General features: G+C 39.2%; 1 protein-coding gene across 13 annotated transcripts in view; it reads left to right on the forward strand.

The window, feature by feature from the left end:
• Positions 1-25,806, forward strand: part of SGIP1 (SH3GL interacting endocytic adaptor 1) — a 214,827-nt gene that overhangs the window by 181,412 nt on the left and 7,609 nt on the right. For all 13 annotated transcript variants that reach the window (XM_036351643.1, XM_036351642.1, XM_036351646.1 and 10 more), the window contains 3 exons: positions 9,453-9,564; positions 19,303-19,458; positions 21,434-21,566. In XM_036351643.1, coding sequence (XP_036207536.1) covers positions 9,453-9,564; positions 19,303-19,458; positions 21,434-21,566 — 401 coding nt within the window. The remainder of the gene's footprint in view (positions 1-9,452; positions 9,565-19,302; positions 19,459-21,433; positions 21,567-25,806) is intronic.

A 25,806-nucleotide genomic window follows, 5' to 3' on the forward strand; every position in this document is an offset into this window, starting at 1 on the left:
AAAGGTAAAACATTCTCTGCACCTGTTGCATTTCTTTGGTTACATAGCCACCACCTTTCTGAAAGTACACACCAGGCTTTTCACAGAAAAGCATACTCCTCCTTCCCAACATGCTTGGATGGCTATTTCAGAACCTCTAATTCTTCCCATTCCTTAAACAGACTACTTGGATTTTCTCTTGGCGCTCATGTCACTGTCCCCTGGAGGCTGTTGTATTCTGGCCTTGCTCCTGTTTGGTTCAAAGCCTAAACCAGGGTTACCCCAGCTTCTCTGACCATATCCCCTGACTAGATTGCCCTCTTTCCTGCCCCAGTTCAGGGACCATCCACGTTGTCCATGTGAGAACAGCTCTGGATTGGCCAAGCTCTCCCACCCCCCTTTCCTGTGCTCTGTTCCTATGTAAGGCCCTTACTAGATATTCTCCCCATATCTTGATTATATCACCTATAACTATGGCACCACAGTTACTCACTCGGTGGAAACTTGAATAGTTTTTAACATAAACAATTATTCTTCAGTAAACCCAGTGCCTTAGAATTTTTCCAAAAGAGTTGATGAGGTGTGCAGGTCATGAGTATCCATGGCCCTTTTAAACTATGGACCAGTGATTCTCGAACTTTTTTTTTTTCTGTATCCTCCCTCCCTTACTCAGGGAGCCTTTTTAGACCTTTCTTTTTCCATAATTGCTCCCCAGTAGAATTTTAATATCACAGATGTTCTGTACATCTGGTTATGTACTGCATGTATATCTGCATGCTTTATATGTAAAAGAGTAAGATTTATTTTCTCCAAGAATCACTTTTTCCTCTTTTTTTCCACTCCCCCTCCCCCAAGAACCACTTTTCACCTCCTTTGGGGTGATACTGCTGCACTGAGAATACCTGCTGTGCATCTAGCTGTACCTTGGAACAAAGTGTACTAACATGAATGGGCAAACATTGATAATACAGGGTAGGGTTTACTAATGCAATTGAAGTTAGATTTGGTTTTCATTCCCAACACATCACTTACTATAGAGCAAGTTACCTTGAGCAAACGGTTTAATTTTACTAGGGTTTCAATTTCCTCACTGGTAACATACTAGTATACATAAAAATAGTTTGTACCTCAAAGAGATGTTTTGAGAATAGAAGACATAACGCATGTAAAGTATTTAGCACAGTGGTCATTACATATAAGTGCTCTACATAAATCAGCTTTTGATACCATTTATACTCTTTGAGTCATGTTCTACCTGGCTCAGCTTCAAATGTCTGATCGAATACATTCTCAGTGCTATCTATATGGGACTGTCTAGGATTTGGCTGTGTGAGTTCTCATACTGAAGACATTGCATTGTGGCTTTGTCTTCTCCCTTATGTCTATTTTCAACAATAGTCCTTGTGTTGATGATGTTTGATGTGATGTTGAGGATGAAAACAAAGTATAATTTTTCCATTTTCTGAGTCATACATTATTTTAGAATGTTAATTAGTGCAGTTTGAAGAAAATTCTCTATAAAACATGACAAAAATGTCAGCTGAATATGTTTCTAGACAGAGTGGAATTTGAAAAATAAGAAATATATACAACCCAGCTGATGTGGATCAGTGGTTGAGCATCAACCCATAAACCAGGAGGTCAGGATTCGATTTCCAGTCATGGCACACATGCTGCGATTGTGCGCTCTACCCCCAGTAGGGAGTGTGCAGGAGGCAATGATCAATGATTCTCTCTCATCATTGATGTTTCCCTCTCTCCCTCTTCCTCCCTCTCTGAAATCAATAAGAATATTTTTAAAAATAAATATATACACATGAAATATATATATATAGATATATCTCCAGAACAGGTAAGCAGGGACTTATGAAGAAGAAAACTGAAAATAACTCTATTCCATACCCAGAAATTCAATATTCTTTATCCTACTTTATGATAACTGACTTTAAGTGTGCCATCCTCCTTTTCATGGATGTGAATGCCTTGCACACCAAAAAACATGTGACAGGTGTAACTCACTCAATGCCATTGGGGGTCAAGATGAAACCTATGTGGCTTCTTGTAAGTTAAGTGGACCTGTATTTGAATCCTGACTCCACCACTTACTGTCTGTGAAAATGTGGGCAAATAACTATCTTCTTTCAGATCTTGTTTTTTGATCTGTAAATATTTAGAAAGCAAACTCCATGAATTCAGTGAAAGTGATAGTGTAAAGTCATTGTCAATTGACAATTAATAAAACTATTAATGCCCGAATAAGAAGGAAAAAGGACACTTCCATCACAGCCACTTCAAAAGAAAATCAGGAAATTGAGAGGCCCTTAGGAAAATTTATAAAACTCTCAATTAACCCTGCAATAATGACTCACTTGATCATGATTTAAAGCCAAATTTGAACCTAGATTGATGTGTAGAGCTATAATACAATTTTTTATCAGAAATATATACCCCAAAATATCAACACAAATCATTTTTGTTCATTCTAAGAATCCATTAATTATTTGTTCATGTGTTAATAAAAATTTTTCACACAAATACAGCTTATGAGAATTTAGAGTCCCAACCAAGTCTTTTATCACTATATCCTTTGAAATTATAGGAACCATTTAAATACATTTGTTTTGGGATAACTTTTTTATAATGACTATTCTTAGATAACAAGGATATCCTATATCATATTTAATCTTCACCATATCTGTAGAAGATACTATCTCTATTTTACAAAATGATAAATCTAAACTTCAGAGAGGTTAAGTAATTTGCTCAAGGTCACACAGAAAGTGATAAAGTCAGGATTCAAATTAAACTCAATATTATTTCTTTGTCTTTGTCACTAAATTATACAGAATGTACTCTAAATTATAGAATTGAATATAATTTATTTTCTATTCCAACTAACATGAACTGTTTTTTTAAAAAAAACTAACCCAATTTCCACTCTGCTGCTTCATACAATTCCTAAAATTTCTTCTCTCTTCTTTTATGCGTTCTGAGACTTTGTTGCTTACATGTGTTTGTTCCATCTCCGTCACCCTCATTTCTGGATGTAAAGGTCATTTGCCCACCTTGACTACATGCTTCACTTTCATGCAGTGACCAGCAAGGTTGTGAGATGAGGCATCTTTGTTAAACTTAGGACGTAAACATTCACTTATTTTTAAACTATCTTGTACTTTTACTCAATTTTTGTACCTGAGTATTTTGCTTCCTTTTCTCCTTTTATTTAAAAAAAAAATTTCATTCTTTTTTAAAATATGTTTTTATTGTTTTGTTTTGTTTTACAGAGAGAGGAAGGGAGAGGGGGAGAGATATGGAAACATCAATGAGAGAGAAATATTGATTGGCTGCCTCCTGCATGCCCCCCACTGGGGATCAAGTCTGCAACCCGGGCATGTGCCTTCACTGGGAATTGAACCAGTGACCTCTTGGTTCCTGGGTCAACACTCAACCACTGAGTCACACCAGTGGGGCTCCTTTTGTGGGAGGAGGTGTATCTTTCTCTTTTAAAATTTCTCTCCATTCCCTTTTTTCCTTTAGTGTTTTATATACACAGTCTATACTCCATATTCCACAAATCAAGGACCTTATCTTTTAAATATTTCATACTATTATGAGATTTTTTTTTTACCTTAGGGTGTGTGGTGTGTGTGTAATTTTGCTTGGTAATGAGAGTCACAGAAAACTGCCTTTCAGAAAATAATCCTCACACACTGGTGACTCTGTGTGTCTTTCTCCATTTCTCAGAACCCCTCAGTGTACATAAAATTGCTTTCCAGGACCCTGGAGTTGCTATTTTGTCAGAATTCCACAACCTGATGGCAGCAACTCGTCCTTCTGGGATACTACAAATGCACTATCAGATGCCTAACAAAATTTTGTTCTGACTCTGTGCTCCTAAAGCAGAGTAGGCTGGAGTGTGGGATCCAGAGTCAGGCATTCCTGTTTAGAATTTGCATCCCAATTCTGTCCTTAACTGCTTACTGAGTGGCTATGGGGCAAGGCTACTGAACGATGTGAAACCTGTTTGCTCATCTATAAAGCAAGGATAATAATGATAATTTAGCCGTGTAGGCATATTACCAGGATTAAGAGTTAATATAACTAAAGTTCCCTGAATAATTCTTGGTATACAGTGAAAACTACAGGAGTTTTTGTGGTTGCTACTACTGTTTTTGTTGAAGTCAGGAGACCTAGGATTGATTTTCACCATTGCCACTTACTAGCAGAGTGACCTTGAGCTAGCCGCAGTGGTCGGCAAACTGCGGCTCAGCAAACCGTGGCTCACAAGCCACATGCAGCTCTTTGGCCCCTTAGGTGTGGCTCTTCCACAAAATACCGGCTCTTCCACAAAATACCGACTTCTGAGCATGGGCCACAAAGTTTCAATCGCACTGTACGTGCGCGCCCGCATGTGGTATTTTGTGGAAGAGCCACACTCAAGGGGCCAAAGAGCCACATGTGGCTCAGGAGTCGTGGTTTGCCGACCACGGAGCTAGTGAAATGGAGATTATGAATTTGATTATCCCTTCAATGTATAAAGAACATAAAGCCATATTAGTGTTTGATCTTTTATTTTATGGAAGGACTTACATAATAAATACTGTTTCTACCTTGAATTCTTTAAAAATGATCATTGGTAGTAATATAATAAGTTATAATATTAAATTATTTTCCAACTTTATATAATGCTTTACTGTTTATTTTTACCTAATATTATAGTTCCTTTCCATACTTTAAGCCTCATGAAGATTAGGGCATATCTTATATTTTTCTATGTATCCTTCAGCACCTAGTACAATGTCTAATTATTGCAAGAACTCACCCTTGAATGAATCAAAAGACAAACATGCATTCAGCAAACGTTTACCTCCTGTTGGTCCAAGCATCATATCAAGCAACTTAAACAGATATAATAACCACATATAACAAAGGTCTTATGATAACAGAATTTTAGTGATGAAAGAAACCTGACAATTCTAGTTCAGCTTTATGCTCAATGAAAAATACCATTTGTGGTATCATTTCCCTTTGTTTCCTACCAAAGTAAATACTTAACCTCAAAGAACCTACTCTATTTCAACAACCTGAGTAAAGCTTGCCCTGACAAAGTAACAGCAACAAAAACGGCAATAATTATGTCTTTCGAGTACATACTGTGCTAAGGACTTCACAAATATCCCATTTGATGTTCACCACAAGCCTTTAGCATAGATATTATTATTATCTGCTCTATTTTAAAGATGAGGAAACTGAGTCATGGACATTAAGTAGCTTGCTCCTGGTCATCCAGAGTGTAAACGGAGGAGCCAGGATTCAGAGCTAAATCTGTATGACCAGAGCCCAAGCTTCCTTTTGTTCAGTCACAGAGCAGTGCCCCCATCTGGCTTATTTGGCAATTAATCTTGGGTGAAAAAACCTAGTGCTCTCACTTTATTGTCTTAAGCTTTTGTTTGCTTATGTTAATTAAGTTTTTCATATGTTTATGTCTTGTTTTCCTGAGAGTTTACATATTTGTGTCCCCACCATTATCTTGCAGGAAGTAGAGGTTCAGTAAATGTTTGACAGATCCTCCTCCCCCAACTTCCAATGAAGAGATACTATTTTCAAGGCAGCTTATTTCCCTGTTAGAAAGTTGTTCCTACTGTTCAAATTTTTTTAGTACCTATAAACAACTTAAAAATCATAGAATTCTAAAACACAGAGAGTATGTGTTCTGTTGCCTTTGTTCTGTGGTTGAGAAAACCTAAAGTTAATTGAATTGCCCAGGGTCACGTAGCTATTAACTTGCAGATCCGTGGCCATGAACCCTGGTCCCTTGAGTCAATGTCTGGTAATATTATTTTAGATATTTGAAAATAGGTGACAGGCTCCTCATAGTCCTCTTAGGCCATGAGGTTTGAATTTTTCACCACCTTAGATATTCTTCTGGTTTTAAACCAGTTTTCTAATGATAATACTAACAGACTCTCTTAAGGTACTGCAGGGGAACAGAAGCATTCATTTATTACTAATAGCATTTTAATTAAGTATAATCTTTATGCAAACTAATCTGTCATTATTAGTAAAAAATATATTTGCCTTATAGTTTGGTCATCCCACTTTGTAGTAATAAACTGTATCGTAAGGAAATAGTTAAAAAGAAAAAAGAAGAACAATTTACCTTAAAATAGATTTAGGATAATCGCTACTTAGAAATGGCTCAACATTTGTAGAATATGTGTAGATTAATATATACTTGTCATTGAATATTGTGATTCATCTAATTCTCAATTCACTTGATAAGACTATTATCCACCCAGTTTCACTATTTTATTCATAAGAATATCATGGGAGACTATTGAAGGCTTTGCAGAACTGAAAAATATTACACATGATATTCTCTTCATCTACTAATATCGGCATTTCTCACCAATTTTTATCTTTTTCTTTCTAAGAGGTCGCCTTGCCTGCATTATTGTCTCCCTCACTAAATTCTCCACCACACTATAGCTAGTGATCTAAACTCAAGCCCTCTTTTAACTGTCCTATTTCAAATGCTTCAAAGCCCTCCCATCTTCCATAGAGGGTATTCTTAATTTTATCCAGGACTCCCAAGGACTTTAAGAATTTTATAATTCTGTTCCAAATTTTATAATTCTGATGCTCTGAAAAGCACCATAGATTTGTATTAGATTATCAAAAAATAACTATGATTTTAATGCCTATAAATCACATATAAAATAAAGACAAATTTTCCTAAATAGTTATATAAACCTCTTCATGACCTGATTCCTAACCCCCCAAGCCTCATCTCCTTCTTTGTCTCAGCCTTCAATAGCCACCACATTCATATATATATATGCACAAACACACACATACACATAATAATAATAATAATAATAATAATAATAATAATGTCACACTTCCTGTGGTTTCTCAAAATATCATGTGAACTGAGCAAACATATGTCCACCTATGTACATGCTGGACCATCTTCCTTCTCCCCATCCTGAGATCCCAGTCATCCTCAAACCTCAGCCACCTTATCACCTTCTCAATGAAACCTTCCCTGACGCATCCAAGCAAGAAGTGCTTTCATAGAGCTTTGCTCGTACCATTCCCAAAGCATTTATTAAATTGCTCTAATAATTTGATTGAAGGTCTATCCCTTCACAAAACTCCAAGCTACAATCATAAGGTGGCTATGATCCTGACATACTGGTGAGAATCCAGCCCCCTTGCCAAGTTTTAACCAACAGTTAGGGAGACCGTGCTACTTCAGCAGAATAACCTAGGATTCATTCAATAAGTATTTGAACTAATGTGTGAACAAATAAACTGAGCAACACTATTAGAAAATAATGGTCTTTGTTTACATGTGCCTCCTTTATTTATTGATGTGCATAAACTTTACCTTTTTGAGACTCAGCAATGGATAATTTATTTATTAAAAGGTCAATGTAATTCGGGCTCTATTTTACAGACTAGGGAGGTCTCATAAAAGAAGTTCATGTCATACTTTCTTCTCTCTAAATGTTTAAAGTCTTGTGGGCAGCAACGACTTAGACATGTATAACACTCACTGTTGGTACTTTAATTGTTTACTTTCCCTCAAATGATGCTATAATTTCCTACTTGGTCTGCAAAATGATATAGCCCTCAGAGCCTAAACTTTGCACTTAAACATATCTGAGTACCAGTCTTAAATATTCTGTGTACCAGCCGTGCAAGACTGACCTAATTGTATAAACTCTGAGCCTTGGCTATATCAACTGCAAAATGAAGGTAATGCTTCCTTCATATGTTTACAAAGATAATATATGTACCACACCTGGTAAGTACGCAGGAAGTAATGGTGATGGTAGTGAATGGTGTTGATGGTGTTAACGCTGATAGTGATGTTAGCACATTGAACTGCAACTCCTTGAAGACAAGGATTATCTTTAATTTATATTTGAATCCCCAACACCATAGTACCTGATACATAGCAGAGAGTAAGCAGATGTTTCTTACTAGTATAATCAGTTGCCAACTACTAGATATTAACAGCCAAGGGAAATAGAAAAAGAAGAGACTAGCGTGAACTAGAATTATCAAGGGAAACTTTATTGAAGACAGAGATCTACAAAGGGTATATTTTTTCATTGCCAGAGAACAAAACAGAAGTGACTGAGTTACTGAAGATAAAAGAAGCATAACATGCAGTCTGTGATGGAGCGGGGAAGAGTAAATGTATTCCTTTGAAGCAGTAGCAGGGGACATAATTAAATACTTTATAATTACTAACACTTTACTGTTCAGCACCAGGCCTACATATTAATAACAAAGATAATAATCCCAAGCCTTGCTCCCTTTGGAAGCCTCACATTATGTCAAAACCATACAAGAAAATGTCTCATATAAACAAACTGTATGACATAATAAGAAAAACATGAGCTTTATAGGGTGGCAAATCTAGGTTTGAATTTTAATTTTGCCATTCAACTAACTTTATTGTCTTTGGCAAGTCACTTACCTCTTTGAGCTTCAGTTTTCTCTTCTGTAAAATAGGAATAATAATGTTTGTCCCACAGGGCTGATGTGGGGTTGCATGATATTCTTGTAAGGTATCCAGTGCAGTGCCTGGTGTGTAGAAGGTGTTCAATAAACATGCGTATTGCTGTTATTTTTAACTAGAGGCCTGGTGCACAAATTCGTGCGGTGGCGGGGAGGGGGGGTACATCCGGCCAGCCCGCTGAAATAGGGGCTGATCGGGCCAGGCCAGCGGGTGGGGGGAGGGAGGTGATAGGGGGAGGAGACGTGGGAGGTTGGCCAGCTGGCCCTGCCCCCTGGTCATACTCCTGGTTGAACTCTGAGTTGAGGGGACAATTTGCATATTAGCCTTTTATTATATAGGATAGTATGAATTGATGCATTTATGTGTTTGTTCCAAGCTAAAGGGTATATTTTGGTTGTCCATTTTTTGGACATGTAAGCTTGAGCCTACTTGATCTGAGAATAATTGGGAAATAATCCCAGAATTTTTAAAACGGAAATAATCCAGAAAAGGACAAAGTGTAGCATTGTACTCTGTGGCTATTTGTGTCTTTAACGTGAAGAAATGCTAAAAGTGTTATGGGCAATTATGTAGGGTGAATGCTCAAATAGGAAGCTAATAATTTCCTTTATTAACTACCTGCTGTACAAACTGTCATGCAAATACTGCCTTGTGCTTTATGCAAAACATTGAAACACCTAGGACTTTATTCTTCTGCTTGGATTTTTTTCTGTAGTAAAATAACATACTGAATTAATTTCAAGTGTGTTTGTCTGTAAACCAGCCAAATATTTCTTTTTAAATATTTGAGCTCTATGTTGAATATACAAAGTTATAGTTCTTAGCACATTACCTTTTTTTCAGTAGTAGATTGTATTCTTTAATCCTTTAATATAGTTCCACATATAGTAAAATGTCTTTTATGCCCATATTAATGAAATTTTTTCATTTTATACAGGTTCCTCCAGGGGACCCAGCCCTCTAACCATGGGGGCCCAGGACACCCTCCCTGTTGCAGCAGCATTTACAGAAACGGTCAACGCCTACTTCAAAGGAGCAGATCCCAGCAAGTAAGCCTGGGACTTAGTCCCCTGTATTCTCCACACTCTGTCTTATTCGGTGGAGGCTACCTTACATACACCTACTTAATTCCTTGTCCTAGAACCAAAAGAAGTCCAGCAAACATGAACAAGTGGTATACCTGAAATGGAAAAGAAGATTTAATTAGGGATATTAATTCACTGATTTTTTTTTTAAAGAATGTACCAAAAGAGCCAATAATCGAATATCTTACCATCTAGAAATCTCTGATTTAGTGTTGGTTGCAAGTAACAGAATACTATAACTCAACTCTGTCAGCAATGAGAAAACCTATTATGTCACAAAAGTAAATGTCCAGATCACGTCTTCTGTTGCCCTCATCTTTCCTGGACAGGAATTGCCTGCATACAAACTAAAACAATGGTGCATTGGAATGAGAATGTGGGGGAAAAAACTTCCCATAACACCCGGATAAATAAGAGGGCAAGTTATATGTGACCCTTACTCTGAGTAAGGAAAAACTGGCCAGAAATAAATAAGTAAATAAATTGTAATCACAGCAAAACAAAACTTCTAGGGGAAAATATACTACTATTTACAAGAACCTTATTTCACTTATATCAGTGCATATTGATAAGGGACTTGACCAGAATGTATATGTAACATAACTAAATGTTTTGTCTCTATATAAGGAGTTTCACAAAAAGGGTTCAGGAAGTCTGTGGATTTCCTGAGATTATATTACTTAACTTATGTGTGTGCATATATGCATTTGTCCATAGAGGGGGTCTACAACATTAATCACTTTCACAAAGGGGTTCATGAACCACACACACCCACACACACACACACACAAAGTTAAGAGTGATTATTGTTCTACACTAAAAACTAAACACTTAAGTCAAACTAGGTTTCACTTGTGTCACTAGTAGAATTCAGGTCTGAATTTGATGGATAAACAAAGGGCAAACCTAAGTGAGGGAAATATTGCTGAGAAAACCTTAGTATCTATGGAAATAACAGTGAGAGAAAAAAATCAATGTGCATATAGAACAATAGGCTATTTTATAAAAATTTTGAAAACAGTGATAATTAAGAATAATTAGAACTTTGCTTCCCACATGTATTTTAAGTGGGAATCTGTATGACTAATCATGAATTCTCTTTACACTTCAGAAACACTGGTTTTTATAAGTCTAGGTGTAACACTATTATGCTGGCAAGGTAATATAATTAGTAACTCCACCTTTTGGTGTCCTACCCAACCTCTGGGATCTATCAACCACTCTAAGTGTCATGTCTTTTTAAATATCTATGTTTTATTCTAAGCCCAGAGTTTGTAGAGAAGCAACACTGTGGCCTGTGGTATCTTAGTCCATTTGGGCTGCTAAAACAGAATACCATAGAGTAGGTAGTTTATTTCTCATAGTTCTGGAGGCTAGGAAGTCAAAGGTCAAGAAGCTGGCAGATTTGAGTGTCCAGTGAGATCTGGCTTCCAGATTCATAGACAGCCTTTTCCCAGGTAACCTCACATTGTGGCAGGGACAAGGGAGCTCTGTGGGATCTCTTTCTTTCATAAGAGCACTAACCTCGTTTATGAGGGCTCTACCCTCATGGCCTAGTCACCTCCCAAAGGACCACCTCCAAATGCCATCAGACTGGGGATTAGATTTCAGTCTATAGCACTCTGGTTTATCTCAGGTCCTTTCTTTTTTATCTTCAAAGCAGGAAGTTCATTTGCCACATCCTCATATCAATAGAAATTAAAAGCTACCTCATACAGAGGTCTGAGTTTGAACTGTTAGAGCAAGGACATACCCTGAGTTTAAGTTGTATATATACTACATGGGATAAACCTGGGTGCCATAGACTGAATGTTTACATCCCCTGCCCCCATGCCCCAATTCTTATATTGAAACCCATAAAAGCAGTCAAACCAAATTAATTTTTAGTGCTTTTCCTGTGCCGTTGGATATGAACTGAGCCATTGACTTGTGGATGACTGCACATATTGAGCTGTTTTTAATTATACTGCCATAAATAGTTGCAGAACATACTATATATTGGTAGATAGGAGGCACAGAATATTTCATTAAAATTATGAGATCTAAAATTTATGAACAGATCATGAAGTAGTGTTCTTCTAAATTGAATTTCTTATCCAGGCAGTAAATCATTTGCTGTCCCTGTGTTATTCACTTCCAAGGAAGCAATTCACATTCAAAAGTTTGATCATGGGGTGAGGAAGGAAGGAGGAAGTTAAAGCCAAACACAGCACCACATAGGGAATGATGCAGAAAAGAAATGGGGATTTGCTTTTGCCTGTGGTTCCCTCTCATCCTGAATCAGAGCCTTTTCCATGTGTTCAGAATGTACATTGGAAACAGAAATCTACTACTTTAATTGTTTTTTACAATCCATTATGATATAAAATCCATTCAAATAGAGTTACACTTTTCCCCTGAGTATTCAGAACACCTGTGACAGGTATTCTGCCATCTGAGTCTTTCTCAATAGCTGGTAGGCACAGAACTCCTTGATTTTTGCTGCTGGCTAGGAAAACGCATCTCCCATTATTATCTCCTATTTGAACAAGCCTGGTACTAGGGGTTAATTCTCTAATACCCTAGAAAAACTTGGGTTTCTCAGCTATATTCAGCCCATCCCTTATCATCATACTTCAGTTATTTATTCAAGTGTTTGTCTCCCTGTTTACCCTGGAGGCTTGGGCAAGGACCACATTTATCCTGTTTCTCACTGTTCATTCTAGTGCATTACATTATGCTGGGCACATTGAATGTGCACCCTGTGCATCACTGTGAAATGTACTCTGCACTAGGTTCTGTGTTATGCACCTTTGCCTTCCCAGAACCTAAGACATACTACTTGCCTTCACAAGAGTAGATAAGATATGTGCAAGAAACAACAACATTTTCAAAAAAATATGTACATATGTCCATGGAAACTAGAAAAAGGAAAATTTAAGAAAGGTTAAATGGAGAGGATATTAAGGAAGGCTTCAGTAGGGCCTGCTTTTGAACTGAGTCTTGAAATATGAAAAGGAGTTGGCCTAGTACCTAAGCCAATGGAAGGGGATTATAAGGAAGAGAAGCTGCTTATGCACAGGGGTATGTTCGTTTGAAAAGAAGACCATGGGCTTAGTTATTAGGGCAGCACAGAGAAGTCACATTTAATGAGGATGCATTTCTGCTGACCTCACATAAATCAAATCCACACATTTGCTGGCCAAAACTGGCCAGCGTTTCTGTTGACTGGCTAACATGGTGCTGCCTATGGGAGGATCCAGTTTGTAAGTCACTTGGCCAGTAGACTTTGAACTTTTGCCATTCTTCACAAATGTTTCCTTTGTAAGGATTCACATGATTTCAAAGTGTATTCATAAAGTAAGTTTGCTAATATTTCTATATTGCAATATTTTAGATTTCCATAACTCACATTCACATGAAATACAGTCACGTTGTATGCTGATAGGAACAATCATTAAAGTTAAGGATTTTCCTTTAGTGAATATTGAGAATATTAATTTTTACATAGAAAGTTTCAGATCAACTTTGATATTGGATGGATTATTAAGTCAGCAAAAGTCTGACTCTGACACTTGAGATGTAGTTCAGAAATGTAATGTAAGTGAGGAGACTTGGTGTCCTTGTATTGCCTTGTACTGAAGACTCATTGCTCACTGTACACCGTTAGCCCCTTTGAAGGCAGAGGCTGTTTTGCTCACATTTTAATTGCCTCCCCACTCAAAACAATAAACTTACACAGTTAGGAATCAATGCATGTTTACTGACTTAAGAAACACCACCTCCTCCCCTCGCTGACTTGTTTTCAAAGAGCAACTTTATCCCCCACCAAGCCACCACCTAGATCTCATTTTCAGCAGCCTGGAAAAGAAACTGAGCGGTTTTCCTACCAATTAAAAAGCGCCGGAGCCGCGCTGCTAGCAGTATGCTGAGTGATGGTACCGTCGCCGTCTAATTTGCCGAGTGCTCTAATTATTGTTTTCTCCTAGATTTATCAAATGATATTATGCCTGTTCCCATATTGTAAGACATCAAGGGGAGACTCAGCTTGAGAGGAAGTTCAGGCTCAGCTCCAGTTTAGTACTATTAAATTAAGCAAGGCTTATGGGTCTAAGAGATAGAGAAGGGAGGCAGCAGAGCGGGCGCCCAAACTCGCGCTCAGCAATATTCTTCAGAAGAGATGGGTGGAGGTGAAAATTCTCATTCAGAGCAGTGCAGAGTTATGTGGGACAGTATCTGAGGGGAGAGGGTAGCATATGGCAAACCAAGAGAGCTCACCTGCCTTCCACCTGCACCCCAAACCCAGCCTTAGGCATACAAGCCTGTAGCAGTTCTTCACATAAGCTATTTTGAATGTGGACCCAGGACTGTCTCACCTGAGCCCTGTGCGTCTCGTCAAGCACGGTTACACAGTACACAGGGTGACGATGGGGCAAATAGAGTTTCCTAGACTCAAACATGAGCAACATTTGCAGTTGTTGACCTCAATTTCCCTAGAAAGTATATTCCTGAACTTAAAGTTGTAGAACTGCTACCAGGTTCAGTTGTCCAGATGTACGGGGAAGTCATAAAAAAGTTCACTCATTTTAAATATTTTCTCTTTCCCAAAGAAGAATAATCCTTTTGAGATTTCTGCTTCTGGTCAAGGGCCTGATTTACCCTTCCCCTCGAAAATACCTCAGAAATACCTTGGAAGCACACAAAATAACATGAAACATTGATTTGCAAAGGACAGTTAACCTGGAGAGGGCAGGGGAGCCATGTGATTGCCTAGCTTACCTCTCTAGGGTGTCCAGGCCATTGGCCTGGGGAGAGCCCTGCAGATTCCCAGCTGTCCATGGGGAAGTGTGTCACTGAGGCACGCTCCACTCCAGAGCTGACTGAGGGGGTGTCAGCAGAAGCTAGTGGCCAGTAGATATTGCCGGCCGCTGTGCGCTGCAGGAGCTGGCTGTGGAGAAGGTGCATACCTGGCAGGAGCTTGGAGCTGAAGGACCCACTTGCATTGCAGGATCTGGGCACCGGGGCAGCCCAGCTACATGCACCACAGGATTCAGACGCTAGGGAAGCTGCTGTGCTACGGGGCACTAGCAAAGCCACATGGGCTGCAATATCCATGCATAGGGGAACCACATGCACTGCGGGCAACTGGCACTAGATAGGCCTTGTATATTGCAGGAGCCCGCCTAGCAAGCACACTGGAACCAGGAGGAAAATCCCGTCTCCTGCAGTGTCTTTCCAGCGCCCTCTAACGACAAAGATTAACATGGTGCCTGTTGGCAGAGAAAAAACACAAAGGGCCCATTATAATTTTTTTCAGAGCAGGCAGTAAAAGGTGAATTGGAGCTATGTTGATTTTATGCGGAAGTTGACACAGTAATTCTAAATTTCATATGGAAATGCAAAGGACCTAACTATAGCCAAAACAACTATGAAAAAGAAGCATTGCAGGATCTGGGCACCGGGGCAGCCCAACTACATGCACCACAGGATTCAGACGCTAGGGAAGCTGCTGTGCTACGGGGCACTAGCAAAGCCACGTGGGCTGCAATACCTATGCATGCGGGAACCACATGCACTGCAGGCAACTGGCACTAGATAGGCCTTGTATATTCTTTCAAGAGATTTTATTCCCTCAAAGTTGCTCCCAAAGTGAAAGCCATGACTGCCCCTGCAGGAGTGCCTGCACATCTCCAGGACTTCAACTTTACCAAATTACCAAATAGTTTAGTGATTGCATCTCTGGAAAACTGTGCTCCTGCATCAAGAATGGGTTTGCTCGCCCTGACTGGTTTGGCTTAATGGATAGAGCATTGGCCTGCAGACTCAAGGGTCCCAGGTTCGATTCTGGTCAGGGGCGTGTACCTTGGTTGCGGGCACATCCCCAGTGGGGAGTGTGCAGGAGGCAGCTGATCGATGTTTCTCTCTCATCGATGTTTCTAACTCTCTATTCCTCTCCCTTCCTCTCTGTAAAAAATCAATAAAATATTTTTAAAAAGAGAATGGGTTTGCTCATTAAAGCAGGCAGTGGGTACGAGGACTCTAACAACTGAGGAGCCTCTCATTTGCTTTGTTGTGCATCCAGTCTGACTACAAAAGGAACATCCATCATCTTTTCAGATAACCCATGAAATTGAAGCTGTTGGTGGTAAATTAAGTGTGACTTCAACAAGGGAAAACATAGCTACACTGTGGAATGCCTGCGGGATGACATGGAAATTCTAATGGAGTTCCTGCTCAGCGTCACCACAGCACCTGAATTTCGTCATTGGGAGGTGGCTGCCCTTCGGTCTCAGCTGAGGATTGACAACGCTGTGGCTCTTCAGAGCACACAGGCTCATATCATTGGAAATCTGCATGCTGCAGCCTACCAAAATGCCTTGGCTAACTCCTTGTATAGTCCTGATTATAGGATCGGAAAAGTGACACCAGATGAGTTACATCACTATGTTCAGAACCATTTTACAAGTGCAAGAATGGCTTTGGTTGGACTTGGTGTGAGTCATCCTGTTCTGAAGCAAGTTGCTGAACGGTTTCTGAACATGAGGGGTGGGCTTGGTTTATCAGGTGCAAAGGCCAGATACATGGAGGTGAAATTCGAGAGCAGAATGGAGACAGTCTCATTCATGCTGCCTTTGTAGCAGGAAGTGCTGCCATAGGAAGTGCAGAAGCAAATGCATTTAGCATTCTCCAGCATGTCCTCAGCGCCGGACCACATGTCAAGCGGGGCAGCAATGCCACCAGCCCTCACTAGTTGCCAAGGGGACTCACTAGCCATTTGATGTTTCTGCTTTTAATGCCAGTTACTTGGATTCTGGACTCTTTGGGATTTATGCTATCTCATAGGCTGCAGCTGCTGGAGATGTTATCAAGGCTGCCTACAACCAAGTCAAAGCAATTGCTCAAGGAAACCTTTCCAGCCCAGATGTCCAGGCTGCCAAGAACAGGCTGAAAGCTGGGTACCTAATGTCAGTGGAGTCTTCTGAAGGCTTCCTGGATGAAGTCAGGTCTTGGGCTCTCACCGCTGGCTCGTATGTGCCACCATTCACAGGCCCTCAGCAGATTGGCTCAATAGCTGACGCTGATGTCAAAAATGCTACCAAGAAGTTTATTTCTGGCCAGAAGGCAATGGCAGCAAGTGGAAATTTGGGGTATACACCTTTTGTTGGTGATCTGTAAGCCTGAAACACATTGTAGGAAAGAGATGGACATTTTCTCAACCCAGAGCAGCAAACACATGAAAGTCCCACATCTATAATGTAATATTTGTCTTGGTTTTCAATGAGGTGAAGTATCTTAAAAAGTATAAATGCAGGTAATTGTTCCCTGCTGACCTAAAGTCAATGAAATATTCTAAGTGTTAAAAAAAAAAGTGAACCTGGATCCATACCTCACATCTTATACAAAAATTGACCGAAATATATATTATAAAGCTAAATGTAAAAATAAGAAACTTCTAGAAGAAAATATAGGGAAAATTTCTGTTACTTGTATTTGGCAAAGATAGGCCCCTCAAAGAATAAATTTATTAGCTACAACCTGTAAAAAATAAATTGACAAATTAAAACTTATTTTCAACGGTACTCTTAAGAGAAAGAATAAGAAAACAAGCCACAAATGGAGGGGGGAGGGGAATGAAGGGGGAGTGGAGGAATCTTTGCAAAGCATGTATCTGATAAGTGATTTGTATCCAAAAGATGTATAAAGAATTTATAAAAGAACATGAAATTCAAATTAAAAACTTGGCAGAAAATTTGAGCAGATACTTCACCAAAGTAGTTAACTGATAACAAAAAAGCACTTGAAAAGATGATAAAGTTCATTGGCCATTAGGGAAATGAAAGTAAAGCCACAGTGAGATGCCACTGATCACTCATTAAAATGGCAGAAATTAAAAAGACAGACCCTAGCCAGTGTCGGTGAGCCTGTGTAGAACTGAAACTCATACAGCTGTATTTTCTATGTTAGAAAACAATTTGGCAGTTTCTTAAAAAGTTGAAGGTGCACCTGCCATGTGATCCAGTGATTCCACTCCTGTGTATGTATCCAAGAGAAATGAGAGCAGATATCCATTTAGCGACTCACACATATTCATCACAGCTTTATTTGTAATAGGACAAAACTGGAAAGAACTCAAATATTTAAAGGTGAATGGGTTTTTTTAAAACCCTATGGTACATCCATATGCTACCTAGCAATTATAAGTCAGGAACTATTGATGGTCACACCACGTGAATGACACTCAAAATAATTATGCTGAGTGGAAGAAGCCAGACCAAAAAAAATCACATGCTTTATGATTCAGTTTATATAAAATTCTAGAAAGTGCAAACTAGTGTATAGTATTGGAAAGCGTATTAGCAACTGCCTAAGGACGAGGAATGGAAGGATGGAGAAGGGCAGGAAAGAGGGATACAGAGATTCATGGGAAAATATGTAGGGATGTTGGATATGTTCATTATCTAGAATGTGTAAGGGTTTCAGGGGTGTATACTATGTCAAAAATTATGGAATATTATACCATAAATGTGTCATCCTGTATAATAAAAGGCTAATATGCAAATAGACCAAACAGTGGAACAACCAAACAACCGAACAATTGGTCGCTATGTGTGCTGACCACCAGGGGGCGCACAGAGAACATGGCAGCCATTGGCTGCAGCGGAGCAGGTGAGCGGGGTGGCAGACCAAGGCGTAACACTGGTTGCTGTCATCAAGGCGAGCCTCTGGTGGTTACTGAAAATTCTTTGCTCCCGTGCTCCGTGGTCCTGCCCAGCATGTAGACCTGCTGCTGGCATCCGCCCCACTTGCTCCCACAGCTGGCACCAGAGCCACTGCTCACACCCGCTGCTGGTGCCTGGGACCAGCCCTGCTCACGCCCACAGCTGATGCCAGAGCCGCCACTCACACCTGCTGCCGGTGCCTGACTCTGGTCCCATCGGCACGTAGGAGCAGTGGCAGCAGGAGCAGGATTGCTGGCAGACAGAGGACCGGGGGTCATGCAGCAGGAGGGGCTGTGCAGGGGCACAGAAGATGGGTCGAGACCCACCCCTTTGTCCACTGCAGCCTCACGGCCCACAGTTCCTTTCAAGGTGCACGAATTTGTGCACTGGCCCCTAGTTTATATATAATTATATGTCAATTATTCCTCAATTAAGGCTTTAAAAAAAGAAATTCTTCCTTCCAAATTATCATCCTACTGTGTGAACTCCTGTGTTAACTGATGTAACAATTTCAACCAAGTAGACAAGTTAATGGAATGCAGATTTGTTAAGTTGGAAGCTTAAGTTTACCTCAAGGGTACATGAAAGAACATGCTCAATGCATCAATCATGTCCCTCGGAGAACTAAAATAAGTCCCAGTGAAAAATGTGATAACATTGTGCAATTTAATATCTTTGCCTATGCTGTCAAAACTTCAGAAATCAGAGAGAGAGAACCACCAAAATAAGATGGTTCTATTTGTGAGGGGAACATGTAGACTTTTCTACAAAAGAAAAGCTGTACTTCTTCCAGTTTAAAAAGACATTCAGTGGAATAGCCACTCTATTTTTTGGATAAGTGTTAAAACAAACCATTGAGTCTTAGAAATGATTTATATTGAGAGGAGTTGCAAGAGTTTACCTTTCATCTGTTCATAAACCTGTTCTTTTTCACAACTGTTTTGATTCACAGCATACTGATCTGTGCTTCCTCTCTTTCCTCTCATGTGTTTTGATATGCCAGATGTATTGTGAAGATTACTGGAGAAATGGTGTTGTCCTTCCCTGCCGGCATCACCAGACATTTTGCCAACAACCCATCGCCAGCTGCCCTGACTTTCCGGGTGATAAATTTCAGCAGGTTAGAACACGTCCTGCCAAATCCCCAACTTCTCTGCTGGTAAATATATTTTGCACAATTTTTTTAGAGATATGTGTAGCTTAGCACTTCATTCTCAGATAAGGGAGGGATAAACCTTAGCAAGGAAGTAACACTGTAAAGCAATTACTGCTGCTCAGATATGTGTGCAGATTCAAACTCAGAACTTTTACAGCTGTCCAAGTTTTTTGTGATTGACTGTACATCTGTGCACATACGTATTTTAATGGCCAACTATCTCAGGTGGCTGGAGAGAGATTTAGAGTAATAAAATCTGTATTAGTGACAATTTATTTATTGTCCATTTTACTTATCATCAGTAGACAATGGCTAAGGATGGTGGAAAATGAACCCAATAAAAGGAATAAGCTGTTGTTGTAGTAGCATCTTTAAAGTCAAATGATATTTGAATTGTGCGTTACTCTTCACATGAACATGAAAACCTTTTCTGTGAAACATAATTATATCGACATTGCTGGGTAGCAACTGAGTGCCTCTGTTTGGTATAGTGTGATAGTATGACCTACAATAACACTGACCTGGGCTGGAATCCTGATTCTCTTACCTATTAGCTATTCCAACTTAAGCAAATTACTTAATTTTGCTGACCCTCCATTACTATCTGCTGCCTTGCTGTGTAGCGACAGCTCTGGAAGCTCTAGGTAACTTGAATGTTTTTAGATAATAAAACTTTACTAGTAAACAGCCTGAATCAGCATCTTTACCTCAGCTTGATTAGAGGCAAAGTCTCGGAGGAGGCCAGGATTCTCTTCCTACATGCCCCGAGTTATATAGCAACAACCCAGACCAGGGCCCAGCAGAACCACATAGGTCATGCTGAGACTTGGCTCCCCACCCCCCCCAAACTACTCCCTCTCAACAGAGCAGTAGCAGTTTTAAGGCTCTGATGATTTTTTGACTGAGCTGTTCTGACTTGTTAGACTTCTGCCAGCTTACTTGTGACCTGCCTTTATAACATTATCACTGCCACTTTTCTGTCTTCTTAATCTCTAATTTTCTCTTTTATAACATTTGCCCATCCTTAAAAAGGAAGGTAATTCTTCCTTTACAGATAGATTTTAATGAAATGTTAACAGAGTGCCTAGCACATAATAGGTGCTCAGAAAATTATATCTACTGTTTGACGTAGAATATTCTGAAAGTGAAATGTCATTAAACTTGAGTTGTATGTCCAGTTTCTGAATCACTTGGGTTCTCAGTTTCCTCATTATGTGGGAAGTGAGCAAATGCTTTTCACACTCTTATGTGACTTTTTTGTCATTGAGAAGAGCATTTTCAAGATATATCAGGTGGGTCACCTGTGGGCAGGCACCTGAGCAAAGCTAATGCTTCTCATAAGAATACAAACTCCTCAGTTCATCAAGACTGTGCTTGTCTATTGTAACTACCATGGTAATTATCATTTAAATTCCAGGGTCATCTTGTAAGAAAAGTGACTTTTTTATGACTTAGATGCTCTTAGGTGATATATTGTGAATGCTAAAAAGGTAGCATGGTAATTCTAGTATCACCCTTTTTTCCGCAGTTGACGACAAAGACATTTGGCCAAAAATTTAACTCAGTAATTTCTGAGAAACTACTGTTCAAGTCAATACCAAAAAAGAAAAAAAAGAAAACCAATAAACTCAGCTATTTGATTGCATTAACTGTCTAAGTCAGAGGAAACTGGTGATGTAGAAAGAGCTATTAAGTTTGGATTAATAAATAATTCACTCTTCAAAGCAACCAATTATCATTATGATTGGTTAATATTACTGGGTACTCACTGAGATTTATAAAACTACAATAATGCCTCCCTATGGGTATTAATCTATTAACTTAATACCATTTAGAACTGCAATTGAATTGAAACCATACTACTGTTAATAATATAATCTACAAATTGTCAAAGATGGATGTAGAAATCAGACTGCAATTTGCTAAGATGATTCTTTATGTCAAGATGATAATCATTTTTTTCTTCCCAATTGAATAGCGATAATACCCAAAGTGATGCCAATAGCAAGGAATTCTGGGTAAACATGCCAAATTTGATGACTCACCTAAAGAAAGTGTCTGAACAAAAACCCCAGGCTACATATTATAATGTGGACATGCTTAAATATCAGGTAAGCCTATTTATATGGCCAGGGGGTGGTTTTTACATTACAAATGTATATTCTAACATACCTAGCATTAAATAAAAGTAAATAAAATAACATTTCTTTTAATATTATTTAAAAGCTATACTTATAAGAAAATAGAAAGTTTAAAAGACTACTTGCAGACTTGGTGACAAGAATATTCATACATATTCTTAGTTTAAACTTACAAGTAAAATATTTTATTTAAATATTAGAAAAACATGCCACAGAATGAAGTTGCAGAAAATTACGTCAGTGAATATTATAAATTTTGATAAACTTGTTCACTGTATTTTGTTAAGAACATTACTATATTAAAACCTCTTATTTTAAATTATTAAATGTAAGTACTCTGGTGTTTTTTTTCCTAATGTGGTAGTCCTATGAAATAAATTCTAGTAAAATTCATGATAAGAAATAATTTGATGTTAAAAGACTGGTTGGTACAACACAATATGGTATAAAAGAATTTTCTTTTTCTCTCCAGGATTGCCCTCCTCCCAAATTATTACTGGCTTAGTAAATAAGCTTTCAAACCAGGATTCTGTACAGCCTGAGTACCCTATCAATTCCCAGCCACTTGATCACCTAGGTTATCTTTAATGTATTATAATTTTTGTGATTAAATATGTTTATATTATTTTTCTTAAGATGGGGAAAAATATTATTTTTAAAGTTGTATTTTACTAGAAATTGGTGCATCTTAAACATAAATCTATAATCACCAGAGAATTTGTAAATGAATACTAGTTCTGAACTTGTGGTAATTACTAGTATATATAGACTTGAGGCCTGGTGCACGAAATTGGTGCAGTTGGGGGGAGGGAGTGGCCCTCAGCCCAGCCTGCACCCTCTCACATTCTGGGAGCCCTCAGGGGATGTCCAACTGCTATGGAGGCGGGAGAGGCTCCGGCCACTGCCACTGCGCTCGCCAGCCATGAACCTGGCTCAGGGCTTCTGGCTGAGTGGCGCTCCCCCTGTGGGAGCACAATAACCACAAGGGGGCAGCTCCTGTGTTGAGTGTCTGCCCCCTGGTGGTCAGTGCATGCCATAGAGAGCGGTTGAGCGGCCTTAGCATATCATTACCATATTACGCTTTGATCAGTTGAATGGACAACCAGACCACTGGACACTTAGCATATTAGGTTTTTATTATATAGGATATACATAGACACCTACATTAAAATCTATTTGAAAATATAGAAATAGACATAGAGATATAGACACAGATACAGACATAGACATCTGCTGGGCCCTGAAACTCCCAGAGATTTTGACTTAATTGGTTTAGGATATGACCCAGATATCTGTATTTGTTTCAAGTTCTCCAAATGATTATAATGCACCCTATAGGTTGAAAAGCACTCATAATATCATAAGGAAACCATTGAAAGTGAAGTATATATATATATATATGATGGCACATTTTACAAAAATGCAAATGAATGTTTTTTCTGTAAGAATTGGATTATCTAAGCTTATTAGCAACTAGAGGTCCAGTGCATGGATTTGTGCACTGGTGGGGCCCCTCAGCCTAGCCCAGCCGTGAGCAAACTACGGCCTGCAGGCCGGATCCGGCCCGTTCGGCTGTTCTATCTGGCGTGCGGAGCCAAAAGAGCGGAGGGTTCTCTTGCTCTCCCCTCCGCTTCTTCACCAGCAGCAGTGTTAACATGTATTAGTTCACACAAACACTCCATCCATGCTTTTGCTCCGGCCCTCCGGTCCAGTTTAAGAACCCACTGTGGCCCTCGAGTCAAAAAGTTTGCCCACCCCTGGCCTAGCCTGTGCCCTCTCACAATCTAGGACCCCTCGGGGGATGTCAGAGAGCCAGTTTTAGCCCCATCCCCGAAGGCCAGGCCGAGGGACCCCACTGGTGTACAAATTCGTGCACTGGGACTCTAGTATGCATACAAGATCTTTGGTTAATCTCTTCCCGCCCTCCCCCTCCTCCCCTCGCTCTGAGATTCATCAGTCTGTTCCATGTTTCCATGCCTGTGGCTTCTGCTACTGCGTTGAGCGTCTGCCCCCTGGTGGTCAATGCGCATCATAGCTACTGGTCAGTTGAATGGTCGGCCAGTTGGCCAGTCACTTAGTCTTTTATATATATAGATAATATTAAACAAACACACAACATGACAGAAATTCATCACTTTTATAATTAAAAGATAATAAGATTTGGAAACAGCCTAAATGCCCATCAGCAAATGAATGGATTAGAAAACCATGGTACATCTACACAATGGAATACTACGCTGCTATAAAAAAGAAGGAATTCTTACTATTTGCCGCAGCATGGATGGAACTGGAGAGCATTATGCTAAGTGAAATAAGCCAGGCAGTGAAAGAAAAACACCACATGATCTCACTCATTTATGAAAAATAAAGAACATTATAACCTGATGAACAAAAAGATAGATACAGAGGCAGAGAAGCATCAAACAGACTGTCAAAGTGCAGCGGGAAGGCTGGGAATGTTGTGGAGGGGGGCAGTAAGAGATCAATCGAAGGACTTATATGCATACATATAAGCATAACCAATGAACACAAGACACTGGAGGGGTGGGGTAAGGGCATGTGCAGAGGAGTAGGGGAGGCCAGGGGAAGGTCAGTGGGGTGGGGGGGGGGGGGAGGAGACATATGTACTACTATTTGTAATACTTTAAACAAGAAAATAAAAAATTTTTTAAAAAGATAATATAAAATGCATTTTCATTTAACTTTTTCCCAAAGCATTTAAATGTATTTAGTGATTGCTTTAAGATTCTGAGAGAAATTAAAGGAGTTAAGAAAAAGACATTCCAATGTAATTTTTCCCTGAATAGGAAGTTAAATTCTGGGGCACATGCATGGTTCTTATGCCCAAGAGGGTAAAACTAAAACTGTAGTTGTTTTCTTTCATGAACTTTCATTACAAATCCTGCATCTACATTTTCAATTCAAATTAAAATTGTTTTTTTGAAATTTTAAATCCTGTGAAATTTTTAAATTCTTCATATTTGTCATTAAGTGAACCTAGAAAATAGATAGACTCACCTATTGCAATATGAGTTTAGTGTATAAATATAACATTGGCAAGAAACTGAATTCTGGAATTAAGTCACCTTCCTACTGGCCACTGACCTTGGGCACTTCATCTCCCTGGACCTCAGTTTCCTCATCTACAATTAAAGATAATAATGACTCCTACCTGGATATTTTATAGGCTGTATGAGGAGCTTACTATAGTTCAAAGTACTTTGGAAAATGTAAATGTCCCTAGGCCTGTTGTTCTGTGTTAAAGTGTGCTCTGAAAAATCTCTTGTTGAATTGTGTTGTTTTCAATTATGCAAGGAATTGGGTGGGAGGCACAACTAGTGTTTTTTGTGGGATTGCCCTCAAATTGCAGCATGTTTAGTTTCTGGTCACCAGTATCATCCCCCAATAGTAAGGACAATCAGAAACACACCCTCACTTAGCCACAAGCACCTGGCTGAATAGAACCACACTATGAAGCTGGAACTGCTGCGGACAGAGTGCAGAAACACCGCTTTTGATCTATCTTAACTGATAGATTTTTAAGTAAAAGTTCATTTGCAGAGGATTGTGTTGTTAAAAATATTTAAAGTTTAAAAAATCATAATAATGATTATCTAACTGAAATTGTCCTCAAAAGCCATGCCTGTCATTTTATTTAAAAAACAACACATTTCTGGGCTTGGTTCTGCAGCAGCCACTTCTGCCTCAGGCCGCTTCACCATAGTGTCCATATGTGCAGACCTTGCACAGTCAATAAAGAGCTGTTTATAGTCTTCAAAATCAGCAAAACTCACACTCCATGAATCAAACTGCAAAGGCATAGACACCACCCCATCGCTCCTGCAGGGTGACATACTTAGAAAAGGAGAATTTCCTAGAGCTATTCGTTGTCACATTGAACAATCAAGGAATAATAACATTGTGAATTTTTTCATTCTGGGCCTTTAAAACTCAATTTTATATTATTGGCTTTAGGTAAAATATATTTTAGTTGATTCTTCAAACCTGGATTTTCCTTGGTCAGACTCACAGTTGATTCTAACTAGAATTGAAAGAAGACAGCTGAATGCTGCACTTCCAGTTAGAGGGCCAAGTCCTTATTTTGACACATCCGAAAAGAGTAACAATAACCTCCTTTGTCTAACTCACTGGTTTGTTGTGAAGGGCAAATATGATAAGAATATCAATAGGGCACATGAATTAAAGCACT

This window comes from Myotis myotis, unplaced genomic scaffold (assembly GCF_014108235.1).
Source record: "Myotis myotis isolate mMyoMyo1 unplaced genomic scaffold, mMyoMyo1.p scaffold_m19_p_2, whole genome shotgun sequence".
Taxonomy (NCBI): domain Eukaryota; kingdom Metazoa; phylum Chordata; class Mammalia; order Chiroptera; family Vespertilionidae; genus Myotis; species Myotis myotis.